Source organism: Podarcis liolepis, assembly GCF_965112155.1.
Source record: "Podarcis liolepis genome assembly, chromosome: Z".
In the NCBI taxonomy this organism is placed as follows: domain Eukaryota; kingdom Metazoa; phylum Chordata; class Lepidosauria; order Squamata; family Lacertidae; genus Podarcis; species Podarcis liolepis.
The window spans coordinates 2,859,821-2,875,264 of NC_139570.1; the positions used below are offsets into that span (position 1 = coordinate 2,859,821).

General features: G+C 46.4%; 1 protein-coding gene across 1 annotated transcript; it reads right to left on the reverse strand.

Moving 5' to 3' along the window:
- Positions 1–6,202: 6,202 nt before the first annotated feature.
- Positions 6,203–11,964, reverse strand: AGTR2 (angiotensin II receptor type 2). The gene is made up of 3 exons (XM_083484881.1): positions 11,713–11,964; positions 8,901–10,829; positions 6,203–6,582 (listed from the first exon to the last, which is right to left on the reverse strand). Exon 2 carries the CDS (start codon positions 10,742–10,744, stop codon positions 9,680–9,682), a length of 1,065 nt encoding a protein of 354 aa, XP_083341007.1. The 5' UTR covers positions 10,745–10,829; positions 11,713–11,964; the 3' UTR covers positions 6,203–6,582; positions 8,901–9,679.
- Positions 11,965–15,444: the final 3,480 nt, after the last annotated feature.

Consider the following 15,444-nt stretch of genomic DNA (forward strand, 5'->3'; position numbering starts at 1 on the left):
ACCATATGAAGTGCTTTGCTTAGCCAGCTCTCTCTCTTTCTCTCTCTTTCTCTCTCTCTCTTTCTTTCTTGCACCAGTCTTTGAAGTGTGTTTCGAACTTTCTCTTTCTTTCTCTCCCTCTCTTTTTTCGTATTTATTGTATCAGCATACTGTGCTGGCAGAGTAGCAGCTAGGAAGCCAAATCATGTGCAATTCTGATTCTTTTCTTGAAATTAAAGTGATAACATATTCAAAACCTTTTACATGCAGAACATATAGCTAAAGAAGGATATGTGCAAAGTATTTACATTCACATGTTAATCCAAGCATGGGCTTAGTTTTTCCTTAGGTGAAGATTACAGCGTCTTCCTTAAACATTCAAACAAATGTCTCTGTCTCTCTTTCCAGTCCTTGCACTCCGCCTTCTGTCCGTGACCCAGCCAGGCCACACATATCCTTCATGAGAGGTTTCCACTTTCTCCTTCCAGCAGATAAGACTTACCACCCCAAAGTTCACACACACACACACAAACCAAACTTATTGTAAGCCATTTATGTTCTAGTAAGCAGCATGCAATTATTGTAAATGGCTTGGATACTTTTAATGATATAGCAGTACGTAAATGTTTTCTATGACTCAATAAGGCCTTGGGAAACAGAATGGTCCAGCTGGCCGGAAAGAACCTCAAGGATGGTGCTGGGAGCTTCCCTAGCAGGATATTGCACAGCTGGATTGTCGCTAGGGAAAAGGCCCTTGCCCTGGTGGGCGCCGGCTTCCCTTCATTTCTGTGAGCACTCAGAGCAGGTATTGCAGGGGGTTGGACTAGATGGTCCTCAGAATCCCTTCCAACTCTGCAATTCTAGGATTCTGAGAGTTCCTATACTGTGCATAAATAGCTAACATCCCCTTTGTCCAAAGCGTTGCTTTGTTTTGGGTTTTCAAAGATACTGGCAATGTATAAAACCCTGTCTTATCTTCCTTTTTATACACAGGGATGAGCAAAGCACTTCAGAATGTCTCTGAATAAATTCCAAAACTCCCAGATAAGGTTTGTTGGAGAAACCACACACCGTACTCCTTCAAAGTGGGGGTGGGGGTGGGAATCCAGAGACTATTTCCTGGTAGCACAGTTACATTGATTGTTTGCAAATGTCTTTTTGGCATCCTTTTTAAATATAAAAAATAACAACTATCCTCTCATTCCACCTATCATTGAAAGGTTTCCTCATACACAAAATCCAAAATCCTTATTAAGGAAATAAGGATTCCCTAATTCAGGGGTCGGCAACCTAAGGCCCACAGGTCACAAGCGGCCCGTGGGGGTCGTTTAGCCGGCCAATGGACACCCGGCGCCCACTCAGGGACCCCCAGCGCCCGGTTGGTTGGCTCCCATATGCCACGCTAAGCCAGCATGGAGCAGAGTGGGGACAGCCTTCCGTGATGCTAGCCAGCATCCCATTGGCTGCAGGAGTTTCCTGCAGCCAATGGGAAGCTGCACACACCTCCTTTGCACCCGAAGGAGTGCAAGAAATAGCGTTTGCACTCCGGACCACCGCGGTTTCTGTGAGACTGTGAACTGGCCCAAGCCACAAAAACTTTGCCAACCCCTGCTCTAATTGATTAAGCCCATGGACATGTGAAAAAGTAGATCCAACCTTTGGAACTAATGGAATATAGTGCATATTAAGCTCATATCTCCATGTTTTTTGATTCTCAAAAAGCCTTGTTTGCAGCCCCATTATCCCAAAAAGCATGTGAATAAAGTTTTTTGTTTTTTAAATGGGGCAGTATACCAGCATACAGCTCTTTCCTACTGTTTTCACTGTCCAATAACATTATTTGATGTACCACACCACACCCACTGGGTTGAATGAGATTCATTGCATTATTATTATTATTAGAATTAGAATTTATATACCATCCTATACCTGGAGGTCTATTGCTGATCAAATGCTGATCAAAAAGGCACAATTCCAAAATGCAAGAGGTACTGCAGTGTGAAAGGAACATTAGAAAATGGGACAGAAGTACTCACATTATAATCAGGAAAACTAGCACAATATTCTCCACATCCAAATGCGCCTTTTGTTCATAGAAAATAACCTTGTTTCTCTTTATTCCAGTTTTCCACCTATAGTACCAGGAACCTGTCTGCTTTGCCTATGAATGCAAAGAGACCTGGGTAAGAGACAAGTTTTTTGCTTCCAGAGACAGGATATCCACCACTGTCATGCACCTGGTTCCCAGCATGTTGGTGCAACCTGAGTCCTGCATAGCCCCTAAAAGGACCCCGTGGGAATGTCAGCTAACTCTCCTGACGTTCATCTTGAGACTGGGGCCAGATGCAGAATCCATGGCTTCAATATCAGGCAACAACGTGCCAAGCAAATGTCATCCCGCTTTCCAATGCATCTCCCCATCACTTTACTTATCCCAAAAAGTACAGTTCTGGTGAAGCAGGTTTCTCGTGCAAAAGTTTTGAATCAGGTTTAATTGTGCAACATGAATTTGCCAATGTGTGATTGGATCCCACCAAGAATAGAGACTGTCTGGAAGAAAAGTGCAGCAGGGACTGGAGCATCATACCTATGAGGGGAGGGCTTTAGAGTTTTTAAAAAAGGTTAGTGTGGGTGGGTGGGGGCAGATGTGGAAGCACTTCCCTCCCTCCCTCCCTCCCTCTCTCTCATAATACCAGAACTCATGGACTTCAATGAAGCTGAATGTTGGAAGTTTCAGGACAGATAAAAGAAAGCACTTACTCCCACAGAGTATAGTTAAACTATTGCCCTCAGCTGTAAAAGAGGATTAGGCAAAGTCATGATGAGGATGTCAATGACAGTCTTCTCCCTCCACTTGCTGCCTCTGAATAACATTTGCTGGGAATCACAAGCGGGGAGAGTGCTTCTCTTGAACTCAGGTCCTGCTGGTGGGCTTCCCTTTGGGGCATCTGTTGAGCCACTGTGATAACAGGATGCTAGATGGACCTCTGACCTGATTCAGCAGTAACTTCCTTGGTTCTTAAGCACCCTCAGAGTTCAGATTCACTATTCTGAGTAGCAAGACTGAAGGGGGAAATCCTCATTGCAGCGTCTGCCTGGGCACCATCAGGACAACTGCAACACTGCAACTCCTTTCTTCAAAGAGCAACTGCCTTCCCTGGTATGAGACCTGGCTGCGGAGCCCTAAGAAGGGGCCTTGCCCAGGATCAGCTGTTTTAGGCCTGCTGTTTCCAATCCATCCTGGGGGAAACAACTGGTGAGGATGAGCATCATTATCAGCCTTCATTATCAGGATGAAGGCAAAAATGAGAGATTCTCAAGGGATGCTCTTTCGGGACCCGAGTCCAAACATGATTCATCCCACACTGAAGACAAGACTATAAATGATTGCTTCCTTCACTCACACCCCATCAACCCCGGTTTGGACAGCTGGATGGGTAAAATTCCTGAGAAAGGCTCTACTTTTGCCATGATAAAAACAGAACAAGGGGAGCCAAAGCCCACTACAAGACCTTTAGCAATCACTAATAATGGTTCGCTGGAGCTGGGCTTGCAGGGCAGGTTTTGCATTTTGGTCTCTTGTGGCACACAGCCTCTGTAACCTTCCTAGATGCCTCAGCATCTCAAAATGTGTCTGATGGAGGAAGGGCACCTGAGACTATTTTCAGCTTAGGGAAATGGAAAAAAGGCATTGGTGTAACGTGAGCAATGGGTTAAATGACACAGTGCTGTCATGGTCCATGTCTTGAGTTAGCACATCCCCAATGCCTATAATAAGAGAGCAGGGGAACTGGTTTATCATAGCAACAGACCAGAGGGCGAGTGTATGACTTGCTGGGTCACCCCCCCTCCCATTGGTTCGGGAATGTAGATAGAGGTAGAACAGTCTCTTGGGCATGGATTTCCTTCTGTCCTGGAGCTGTCCTGTTTGCTGTCAGGATCTGACTCTGGATCTGTGAGAGTCAGGGGAAGAGGCTGTGGGTTTTACGCAGCAGCATTAGCTAGAATGCTGATTGTGTTAGCAGTTCTTCTGTACATATGGGATGGGTTACTAGACATTTCAAGGAGTAGAGAGTGATCAGTGAATAGGCAAAGAGAGGCAGCAGTTCCTTGTCTCCTTTCACAGGAGGACTATAGCCCTCTGTGGAGAAGATGTCTACTTGCAAGAAGTCTACTCTAACCAACATTCACTTACTAAATGCTGCTCACTCTGCATATGAAAGGGTTTCAATAGGCAATTGACCCATTTAATCCCAATACATTTCATTACACTTTAATGAAGATATTGCAATGCCAGTTACCAGATCTTTTTAACTGGAGAAGCCAGGGATTGAACCAGGGACCTTCTGTGTGAAGAGAGCTATAGTCCTCCAACACAGCTTCACAGAGAGGTAACTGTATTAATCTCGTTCAGCAAAAGCAACATAGTTATTTTCTAGCACCCAATAGGTGTTATGTATTGCAGCATAAGCTTCTGTGGACCAGAGCCCACACCACCAGAAGTTTCTTGTACACAAAAGCTCTGGCCACAATCACAGTGCAATCCTAGAATATACCGCTCTATAAGATGCACCAGACCACAAGACGCACCTAGTTTTTGGAGGAGGAAAACAAGGAAAAAAATATCCTGAACCTCCAAAGCCAGAACAGCAAGAGGGATAGCTGCGCAATGAAAGCAGCAATTCCTCTTGCTGTTCTGGCTTCTGTGATAGCTGCGCAGCCTGCATTCGCTCCATAGGACGCACAAACATTTCCCCTTACTTTTTAGGAGGGAAAAAGTGAGTCTTATAGAGCAAAAAATACTCAGAAGTAGGCCCCATTCCATGTTCTCCCTCCACTATCAGGAACAGTTTTGCCTTGGAATGGCAATTTCTTGTATGCAAACAGGGAGATGCCCTGTTTGTAGGCATCCCATTAGGGTTCACCACTTTGAGAATTGGATGCTGGGCTAAATAGGCTTTGGGCTGATCCAGGTGCAGGGTTCCTATTGTCTTCTTAATAGGACTTACTTCTGAGTAACCATGTTTAAGATTGTGTTGCAAGTGTGTTTAGGACAGTAACCTAAGTCTTCAAAGTGCCAGCACCATCTCAGCAATTGAAATCACTGAGCTTAAGTGCATGCTGGATCATGTCCAAAGATGATGATGCTATGTGTGGCTGGTGCTAGTCCTAATGTTGCAGAAAGGCCTTTCGTAATGATCAGAAGGCTGTGTGTGTGTGTGTGTGTGCAGAGAGGAAGGAGCCAAAAGAGAGATGTGTCCAACTGGCTGGAGACATGTGGCAACAAAGCTGTGCATTCCTCTACAGATGCAGTAATAAATCATGTCTGCATGGATGAGTAGCCTGCATGGAGCCAATACTTTGCTGCTGCAATGTGTTCAGTGAGGAGGGGAGAACATGCTGTCCTCAGTGGTGTTTACTAGTTGTGCACACAGTAGATAAACAAGCAACTTTTCTGACTGTTTTAGAAAAAACAACCTCCCTCCTCTGAATACAGGTCGTTAGACTTTCTTCTCATTAAAAGGTGCCACAGATAAATGCAGAGGCTGACATCATAACAGCTGCTCATCATGCTCCTCAGAGCAACTTCTTGATTCTAAGTGACAAAATTAATTCTCAGGGTCCAAAGAAGACACATCATTAAACACATCTTTGCACTTAATGTGCATGCCTTTTTTAAAAAAAATACACAAATGGCAACATGGGCATAGCCAGGATTTTTGTTAAGGGAGGCAGGCCTTTTGTTGGAGAGGGACAGAACCTTAGTTTGCTATCTATTTTTATAGATATTTGTTGATGGGGGGGGGCAGCTTCCCCTCCCTGGGCCCCCTGCCCATGAATAGCAGGCTGTTAGCAGTAGGGGCGTAGATAAATAGGTACCACTCTGGCGGGAAGGTAAACGGCGTTTCCGTGCGCTGCTCTGGTTCGCCAGAAGAGGCTTCGTCCTGCTGGCCACATGACCTGGAAGCTGTACGCCGGCTCCCTTGGCCAGTAAAGTGAGATGAGCGCTGCAACCCCAGAGTCGTCCGCAACTGGACCTAATGGTCAGGGGTCCCTTTACCTTTACCTAGCAGTAGGGGCAGGGAGGGGGCTGATGATAATTGGGATTGCAGCAGATGGGGTGAAGAGTTAAACTTTAGCACTTTCTTCCTCTACTGTGGTCCGTGTTGGTTGCAAGGTAAAATAAAATAGTTATAAAGGAAAATCTCTGGATGCCAAAATCTAGGTTTAGGGCAAGTCCTCTTTGGTGAGAGAATTCCAGCAGAGATTTAATATCACAAAATATACAACATTAATTTCAAAGGATGGCTGTGTTTCAGTTCTTGCATTTCCCTCCCCCCAGAAAGTGTGAATTAGGGAGGTTTGATTTTAAATGAGAACTTAATTGAATTTCTCCTCCCATTCCCAGAAGGTATGTATATCTATAACTCAGGATAACACCTCAAGCATCTGATGAAGTGGACTATATTCAGGGCCAGCTCTACCATGAGGCAGAGTGAGGCAGCTGCTTCAGTTGGCAGATGGGAACAGGGAGTGCAGGGGTGAGGCCTGGCATCCTCACACCCCCAACAATCTTGCTGCCCCCAGGAAATGGGGGAGACACTGCCCATAGGCGCCGACTCCATGGGGCCTGAGGGGGCCCGAGCCCCCTCAAAAATTCGTTTGGGGGGGTTCAGCCCCCCCAATAATCTCGGGCGGCGGTGGGCGCGTCCGCGGCTTTTATAGGGCGCCCGGCGCGCACCAGCTCCATAACGGGCACCGGCGCGGCGGGGGGCGCCGGGCCGGGGGAGGGGGGCGGCCGGCCTGTCTCCTTGGCAACCCCATTGAGCAGCGCCGGCTCCCCCGGGAGGGCCATCCCCCCGCGCCGCCGATCGCCAACACCGCCGACGCTGTGGCTGCCCGAGCCCGAGCCGGAGCCCGAGCCGGAGCCCGAGCCCGAGCCCAAGCCCGTCAGTCAGTCAGTCAGTCAGTCAGTCAGTCAGGAAGGAGAAATGGGGAGGGAGACGAGGGAGGAAAATTGCGCGCAGGGTGAAGAAAGGAGAAGGGCGAACGAGACGAGCTTCCAACCCAAAAAAGGGCTGGAAGACTGGGAGGATGCAGGATCGGGAAAGAAAGCGACGCCTTCCCCGCCCGCGACGTCACCCGCTTGTCATTGGCAGCGCAGCGGGCGCCCAGAGGGGCTGGGCACCGGCGCAGGGCCGCTCCGCAGCCGCGGAGGACAGCTGCGCGGCTAGCAAGGTGCGCCGCGTGGAGCGCGGCCCTTGTGTGGCCCGGTGGCCAGGCAAGCTCGGGCGGGGACCCCCATGCAAATCTAAGACGGGAGAAGAGGGCAGAGCAAAGGGGGTCCCTTCCCCAACCTCCGGCTCTGAGACTTCCCTGCACCCCAGAAAAGCGAAAGGATTTTCTCTTCTTCTTTTTTTATAAATATTTTATTAAGTTTTCAAATACAAAGTTAGAAACATACACTGAAGAAAAAAGTAAAAGAAAAAAAGAAAAAGAAGAAAAGAAAACCAACCATTCAACACATTTTTTATAACTGGACTTCCTCGCATCTCCCTTACCCTGCATTCTTTATAATAAAGATATCAGCAAATTATTACCTTGTTTCGTACCTTATTTTGTACTTTTCAAATACTATACCTCTAAATTTAACATACTTTTCATCAGTTACTTATATCTTAAATTAAACATAGTATTACCTTAGATTTTGACCTTTTCTTACTTAAAATATAATTTCCTGTTTCCCAAATCTAATTGCTGAAGCTATAGTTTCCGAATCGTGTAAATTTTTAACATTCATACAACTTATATTGTTTTTGTAAATAGTCCTTAAATTTTTTCCAGTCCTCTTCCGTTGTTTCTTCTCCCAAATCTCGGATTCTGCCAGTCATTTCAGCCAGTTCCATGTAGTCCATCAATTGCGTCTGCCACTCTTCCAGTGTGGGCAAATCTTGTGTCTTCCAATATTTTGCGATAAGTATTCTTGCTGCTGTAGTTGCATACATAAAGAAAGTTCTATCCTTCTTTAACACTTTCTGGCCAACAATGCCCAAGAGGAAGGCCTCTGGTTTCTTGGGAAAGGTATACTTAAATACCTTTTTAAACTCATTATAGATCATTTCCCAGAAGGCCTTCACTTTTGGACAAGTCCACCAGAGGTGAATGAATGTCCCTTCAGCCTCCTTACATTTCCAACATTTATTATCAGACAGGTGATATATTTTTGCAAGCTTGACTGGGGTCATGTACCACCTATAAATCATTTTCATAATATTTTCCTTCAAGGCATTACATGCCGTGAATTTCATTCCGGTGGTCCATAACCTTTCCCAGTCCTCAAACATGATGTTATACCCAATATCCTGAGCCCATTTTATCATGGCTGATTTGACTGTCTCATCCTGAGTGATTTTCTCTTCAACCTGTCCTCCATCCTCTTGCAGAAAACTCTTTGCCTGCCCTGCCCGTATCTCGTTTTTGCTTTTTAATTCCACACACGCACCCTTCGGACTTCGTGGCAATCGGGCGCGCGGGTGCGTTTCCTAAGAGAGTGAGGACCCCCGCCTCCTCCCCACCTGCTCCCTCGCCAGCCAGCCAGCCACGCGCCCTAGCGCGCAATCGGCTGGACCTCCCTTCAGCAGGCCGTGCTCACAACTCGGCCCAGGGACCCCCAGCAGCGGATCTCTGGCTCAGCTGAAGAATCCGGCAACAAGCCCCCTCCTCCCCAATCGCTCCGCCGAAATACGCTCCAAAACCCCCCAGATAGGCCGCCGGCCGCCAAGTCTAGTGGCGCCCTGAGCGAGGGTCTCTCCCCAACACCGCCACCTCGAACTGCACTCTCCCGGCTACCCGAGCGAACCAGCGGCAGGACCCCGGTATGGGACCCCCCAATATTTTTTATAAGTCGGCGCCCCTGACACTGCCCCATTGTCAATGTGGGTACTAAGATTCAGCAACCAGTCTAGCTGGCTTCTGTAAATGGAATGGGGTGAGATGGAGAGCCATTTTATCCCTTGCCTCAGGCAGCAAAATGTATTGGACCAGCCCTGACTGGTCCATGTAAGCTGAGGCCATAGTAGACCCAGTAGTCTTTAAGATTCCACAAGACTCTTTATTGTTTTAGCACATCCAAAGCAAGAGGGCTGTCTGTGCACTTGCTCTACACACTATAGCTGCCATACGTCCAGATTTTCCCGGACATTACCGGAATTTCAAAGGCAGAAATGACTACATACTGCTCTCTCTCTCTCTCTCTCTCTCTCTCTCTCTCTCTCTCTCTCTCTCTCTCTCTCTTCCTCCCTCCCTCTGGCATTTCCTGTAAGCCAGCTTTCCCCCCTGATGGCATCTAGAAGCCAGAAGGGCTGCCCTTTCGTCACAAACAGCTACTGGGTTTGTAATGTCACCCAAATGTTTACTTACAGTAAGTCAAACCCTGTCCCATCCCCCCCCCCCAATGTATAGAAACAAAACACAGAGCAAGTAAAATGCATGAAGAAGTCAAAATTAGTTCAAGAAATTGAAAGCACAGTCTTTGCTGGACAGTTTGTTCCAGGAGATGTGTAAAAAGCAGGCGAGGAAACCGAGCAAGAACGCAGCCTCCTCCTCCTCCTAAAAGTTTCCAGATGCTGCTCACTCGCTCAGGGCACCCAATGTGGGCGTGTCTGTGGCTTCGCATAGACTCTGCTTTGGTCTGCCCCCATCAGGGACTCCGTGATTTTGGGGGAGCAAGTTTTGCTGGGGCAAAGGTTTTCCTCTTGAACTGATAGAGCCTCAGCTTGAACAAATGTTGGAGTTTCTCCTGGAACTGGCTGCTGATGACATAGTACAACAAAGGATTGATGCAGCTGTTAGCGAACCCCATGGAGAGCCCAAACGGTAGGGCTGCGTCAATGACAGAGGTGACCCAGCAATTGCTGATCACATCCATCCAGGAAAGGGCATCCAGGAAGGTGAGGATGTGGAAGGGGAGCCAGCAGACCAAGAAAGCCACCACCACAGTGGCCACCAGCTTCAGGACTCTATCCCTCATCTGCTGGTTCTTCCCAAACCCCTGAGCTCTCATCAGGTGCACCCTGATCCAAAGGTAGCATGTGATAATGATGATGAGGGGGACCAGGAACCCAAGGATGTTCTTCATCAAGGCTGTTCCAGCTGACCAGCTGGAGTATTTCTCTGATGGGTAGGCCATGATGCAGGCTGTCACACCTAGCTCCACGATGTATTTGGTGTTGCGGAAGTAGAAAGTTGGCAGGGAAGTTAGGGCCGCCAGTCCCCAGACCAGAAGCGCAGTCTTGGATGCTTGCTGCAGTGTCCCTTGCTGGGACTGGAATGGGTGGGCAACTGCCTGGTAGCGGTTCAGGCTTAGGCAGGTGATGAAGAAGATGCTGGCAAACATGGTCAGACAAAGGACCGAGCTGGTGATTTTGCACATCACTGGGCCAAAGAGCCAGTTGTACCCATACGTATAGTATGCAGCCCAAAAAGGAAGTGTGGTCAGGGCCAGCAAGTCCGCCACAGCCAGGTTGACGATGTAAATGCTGGAGACTTTCCTCGGGCTCCGCTGCCAACACAGCACTGCTACCACCATGCTGTTCCCCACCAGTCCGAGGATGAAGATGATGCAGTAGAGGACTGGGATGAGGACAAACTGGTAACTGGAGACAAAGATAGGGCAGTGGGAGGAGACGTTGGCTGGAGAGGAGTAAAGATCTTGCAAAGGCTGCTCAGTGGGGCTGGGGGTGGAGTCGTTGTCCCTGGAATGCATGCTGGTGCCCAGGATGGAGATTTGGGGTGCAGTGAACTCTTCTTGGGAACTGGAGTCTTGTCTGTCACATCATCCAATAGCTAGCCTTTTTTTTTTTAAGAAAGAGAAAACACAACAGAATCACAAGCTGCATACGTACAAACTACATCCTTGGCCTTCCCAGTTTACTCATGAAACCAGGAAATAGCATTCTATGGAGTCAGAGCATCGTTCCCTCTAACATGGTATGTTGTCTTCATTGACAGGCAATGGCTTTCCAGGGTTTAAGGTAGGGGACATTCTGGAGGTGCCAGGGATTGAACCTGGGACCTTCTGTGTGCAGAGCAAATGCTCTACCACTAAGCTACAGCAGTCCCCCAGGATGCAGGTGCATTCCAGGTCTACTATTGCTTAAGATCTGATCTGCTGGAAGAGATCAAAAGTCAGTCGAGTCCAGCATCCTGTCCCCCGAAGCAACCAGCTTTGTGCTTCCAAGATTGGAGGGTCTGAAGGCAATGTCTGCCTTCAACTTTTGTCCCAGGACTCTAGGATCACAGCTGTGAAGGCAAAAGCTTAATTCTCTTCCTAAACCAGGCACCATCAGCCTAGAGCCTTCCTTTTAGCTCTCTGCTATCAACACTGACAGGCATCAGCTCCCCAGAGGTCCAGACAACGGTCACTTTCCCAGCTCTATGTGGGGATGTCATGGTTGAAACCTGGGACGCTTTGTATGCAAGCAGACACTGAGCCACAGCCCTTCAATTGAAAGGCTGCAGAAGGATGTTTATTTTAAAACAGAAATAACGAAGGAACCATATTGAGCATGGATGCAAAAGTTTGTGTGTGTTAAATACCCTTTAAATCTTCACTGTTATTATTTAGACATTTCTATACAGCAAACCTCCCCTCCATGCAAAGCAGTTTCTTCACACATTGCTAGATAACATAAAGCCTTATGGGAAACACAAAGAAGACAGGTGGTTACTTACTCTGGGAGTGCTTGAACTCAGGCTGGTCACACACCAAGTTGTGTCCACCCTCAGGCAGGAGCAAAACCTTCCAGGCAAAACCTTCCCTTCTTTCTCTGGCTGCTTTGTGAGAGTTGGTTTTACATCACTCCAAGACTGAAACATGAACACCATCGAGAAAGTCTTTGCATAGCTTCCCGCTTTGTATGAGAGGAGCATTGGGCTGGTAGAGAGCATACGTGTGTCTCTCAGTCTCTACAACCAATAAGAGGCAAAAGACTGAAGGAGGGAGGGTGTTTAAGCAATCCATTCCCAGTGCAGTTGTTTGGAGAGAGAATGCTCCCCCTCCCAGCTTACCCTTCATAAAGTTTGGCTAGAAAGTGTGCAGCTATTTCTTCCTGCAATCTGAGAAGAATGTGTGCGAAAGAGGGATGGAAAATAAGCAAAATAAACTAGCATCTTCAGTAAGGTGTAGCTTCCAGGAAAGTGTGCATGGAATTGTACAGATAATGCTGAAAGAGAAAAAAGCTTCAGAGCAGAAGTTTCATCTACACTTACTGTTTGCCCTGCACATTCTATGTGCAGCTCCACACTGAATCTCAACAAAAGGCAATTCAGGTTTTCTGAAGGTTGCTGTTTGCTCCAAATCAGCAGTAAAGAGCGTGTTTTCCTGGAGAAAGTGTATGTGGGGAAGCAGTTGGACACGGAGCTTTAAAGTGCAGACCTATGTCTAGAAACTCAACACAAAATAAAGTTTGAATGAGCCAAGAATCTCTGAGCAATGTGCTTTCTGATAAGCAAGCAAGGACTCAGCAGGTAAATGCAACCAGCTCTGTGCCAAAGCAATTGGCTGCGGTTCCTAACTTTCCCCCTTCCACTGCCCAGTAAGAAAGATAAATGCATGGAATTTGGGCTGCATGGAATTTGGAAATGCTGTTGGAAAGGCTGGCTCCCATCAAACTCAGAGGTCCGATTAGCAACATGTTAGCGGTCAAATGGTCCATGTGCATGAGACTGTACACCTCTTTGCATGCACAGGGCTGGCTGGATTCTGTGACTGGAACTATGCAGGGGTGGGGAGCAGCAGCATCTTTCCCTTGGCCTCAGGGAGAAAGACATCTTGAGTGAGCCCTGGTAAGCTCGATTTGCACTGAAAATTGATCCAACTGCAAGCTGAAGGAGAAGCACAGAATGTTTATTCTCCAGGATGCCAAGTCCTGGAGTGTCAACAGAGCTTCCTCACACATTAGCTTTGCCTCTGCCCATGGGTGCCAACCTGCAATGTTTTTCCACACATTAGTCAGATGCTGCTCCTCCCCCACTACAATCCAGAAAAGTGTGGAGTGCAATTTTCTTTTCTAAATGGTGGCATTTTGTTATCTGGGATCACAACGTTATTGTATTCCTAAGCTCTCTTTCATAGTCAAAAGAATAGTCATAAGAATATCACAAAAAGAAAGAACGCTAGTAATTATGCCTATTTTTAAAATTTATCTAATTTTTATATTTTGTGATGTTTTGTGTTTTGGAATGTTGCAGACCTCCTGTTACCCTTACTATTCAACATTTTGCAGGCACAACAGTTTACAGTTCTGAAGCTGCCTTCTGCTGAGTCAGACCATTGGTCCAGCTAGCTCAGTTCTGTTGACACTGACAGGCAGCAGTTCTTCGGGAATCTTTCCTAGCCCTCCCTGGAGATGCTAGGGATTGGACCTGAGAACTTCTGCATGCAAGTCAGGTGCTCTGCCACTAGGCCACATCAATTCCCCTCTCTTTTCTCTACATCCACGTGAGGCTTTGCTTGCTTAAAATCCAGTGAGGTTGGTTTTCCTCATTATTCTTCAAATCACGTTTGCATGGTGTCATACACATCAAAATGGCTAGATGTGTTTCCAAATCACCTTCGGTCTGTCTGTCCACCCCAGTGGACATAGAAGGTGTGTGAATCTCTTCATGTGGCTTATGTTTTCAGATAATAGCTTGTTGGAGGAAATACATCAAAATGCAGTATCCAAACATAGATGAAGCTCCTTGATCTCAGGACCCATCATGTCCTGAGATCAGTGCAGTTTTAAAAGACTCAGTCCATCATCTCGATTCAAAACAGGGTTCAATTGTATCCAACCATAGATGAAAATCCATTTTTCAGTTTTGGGAACGCACACAGAAAAAATTGGTATGGTATCTTAAGAGGTGTGCAAATGTATAATGAACAAATAACTTTCCAAAATTGAGAGTATATTACACCATTCCTCCAGTGAGCTCAATGGTTCTGCCAGTTTACCCTCACCACTCTGTGTGGTAGGTTAGGCTAAGAGATGGTGTCTAGTTCAAGGTCACCCAATGAGCTCCAGGACTGAGTGGGGTCTCCTAAGGTCCACGTCCAACACTCTAACCACTATACAACACAGACTGCTTCCTAGCTGTTCGTATTTCGTACGGGTGGGAAAATTCAGCTGCAAAAGGCAAATTCAAGTTCTGCAATTGAAATCGGTTTACTGTTAAAAAAAACTAACCCCTCCAGAATTTTTGCTGTAAGGAAAGTTATGGGGAAATGCACTGGAAAGTGTGGGGTGGCAGTGTCTTAATGTGACACTACGTAACCTGCCCACAAACAAATCAAAAGGAATGTTCAGCAAATAGCAGGCATTGTAGCACCTCCTGCAAAGTCAGGCTAAATGCTCAATAACCAGTTCATCTGGAAGTATCCCCAGCTTGTTAGTCTTTTAATGAGTGTCACAAGACGCTATTGTTATAAACAAGCTCTGCTCTCCAAGAGCCATTTTAATACATGTGTCATAACACAAAGTCAGAATGAGAAAATCAAGAGGCTGAAGATGATAAAGTATGGGATAAAGCAATTTCATTCCCAGAGTAAATGAGTGGCCTGGATTTAACCCAGCCAAGACTGAAGGGACTTGCCTTCGCAATTTCTGGCACATATCCAAGCCTAGCTGTGCCTTCAGGATGTACAGACATGAAGTGTTCCAGTGGCCTACATTACGTGCAGTAACTTGGAGAGGGGGCTTTTAAATGATGTCCCCTCCCAATTTCCTTTAAAACACGAAGAATAAGCTTGTAAATGCGCCTTATGTTTAGATTCCACATCGATGACTTGGCATATCAAGGAGCTTCTGAGCTCCAGAGCATGATTTGACAGTCTCTCTAGAACATTTTGAAACACTGCAATGTTTGGAATATTCCATGAAAGAGAAGATTACTGCAGAAGCTTGGCTCCGTCTTCCCTTTTCAAGCATTTCTTGCTGATTTAGAAGCATCCAAATGAACTCCAGCATTCAGAGAGAGAGTCCAGTTTTAGAAAGCCTCCTTGCAGTTATTATGAGTTGCAAGCGCCTTTCAAGTACGGTATGTCTTTCGTGTAAAATAAACAGCTTTCTTAATTTGCCTAAAGTCATATCCAGGGTAGAGTATGCTCCAACAAATACTCCAACAAAGTATTCAGTATACATTTGAACTCCAGATGTGATTACTCTCCAACCCCTTGCTATTAACTAGTACACCGTGCCCCCTCATGGGGTTGTTTTGTGTTTTTCCTCCATACCCTGCTTTTAGAGTTGTTAAAATTGTACCTTTGCAAACCTAGATTTCTTCCTAACCCTTCTGAAACTTTTGTCTTTTGTGTGGGACTCTGTGCCATTATCTATCTATCTATCTATCTATCTATCTATCTATCTATCTATCTATTTTTAAGTCATTCCTACACCACTTAATTATTTGCATTTCTTTCTTTTT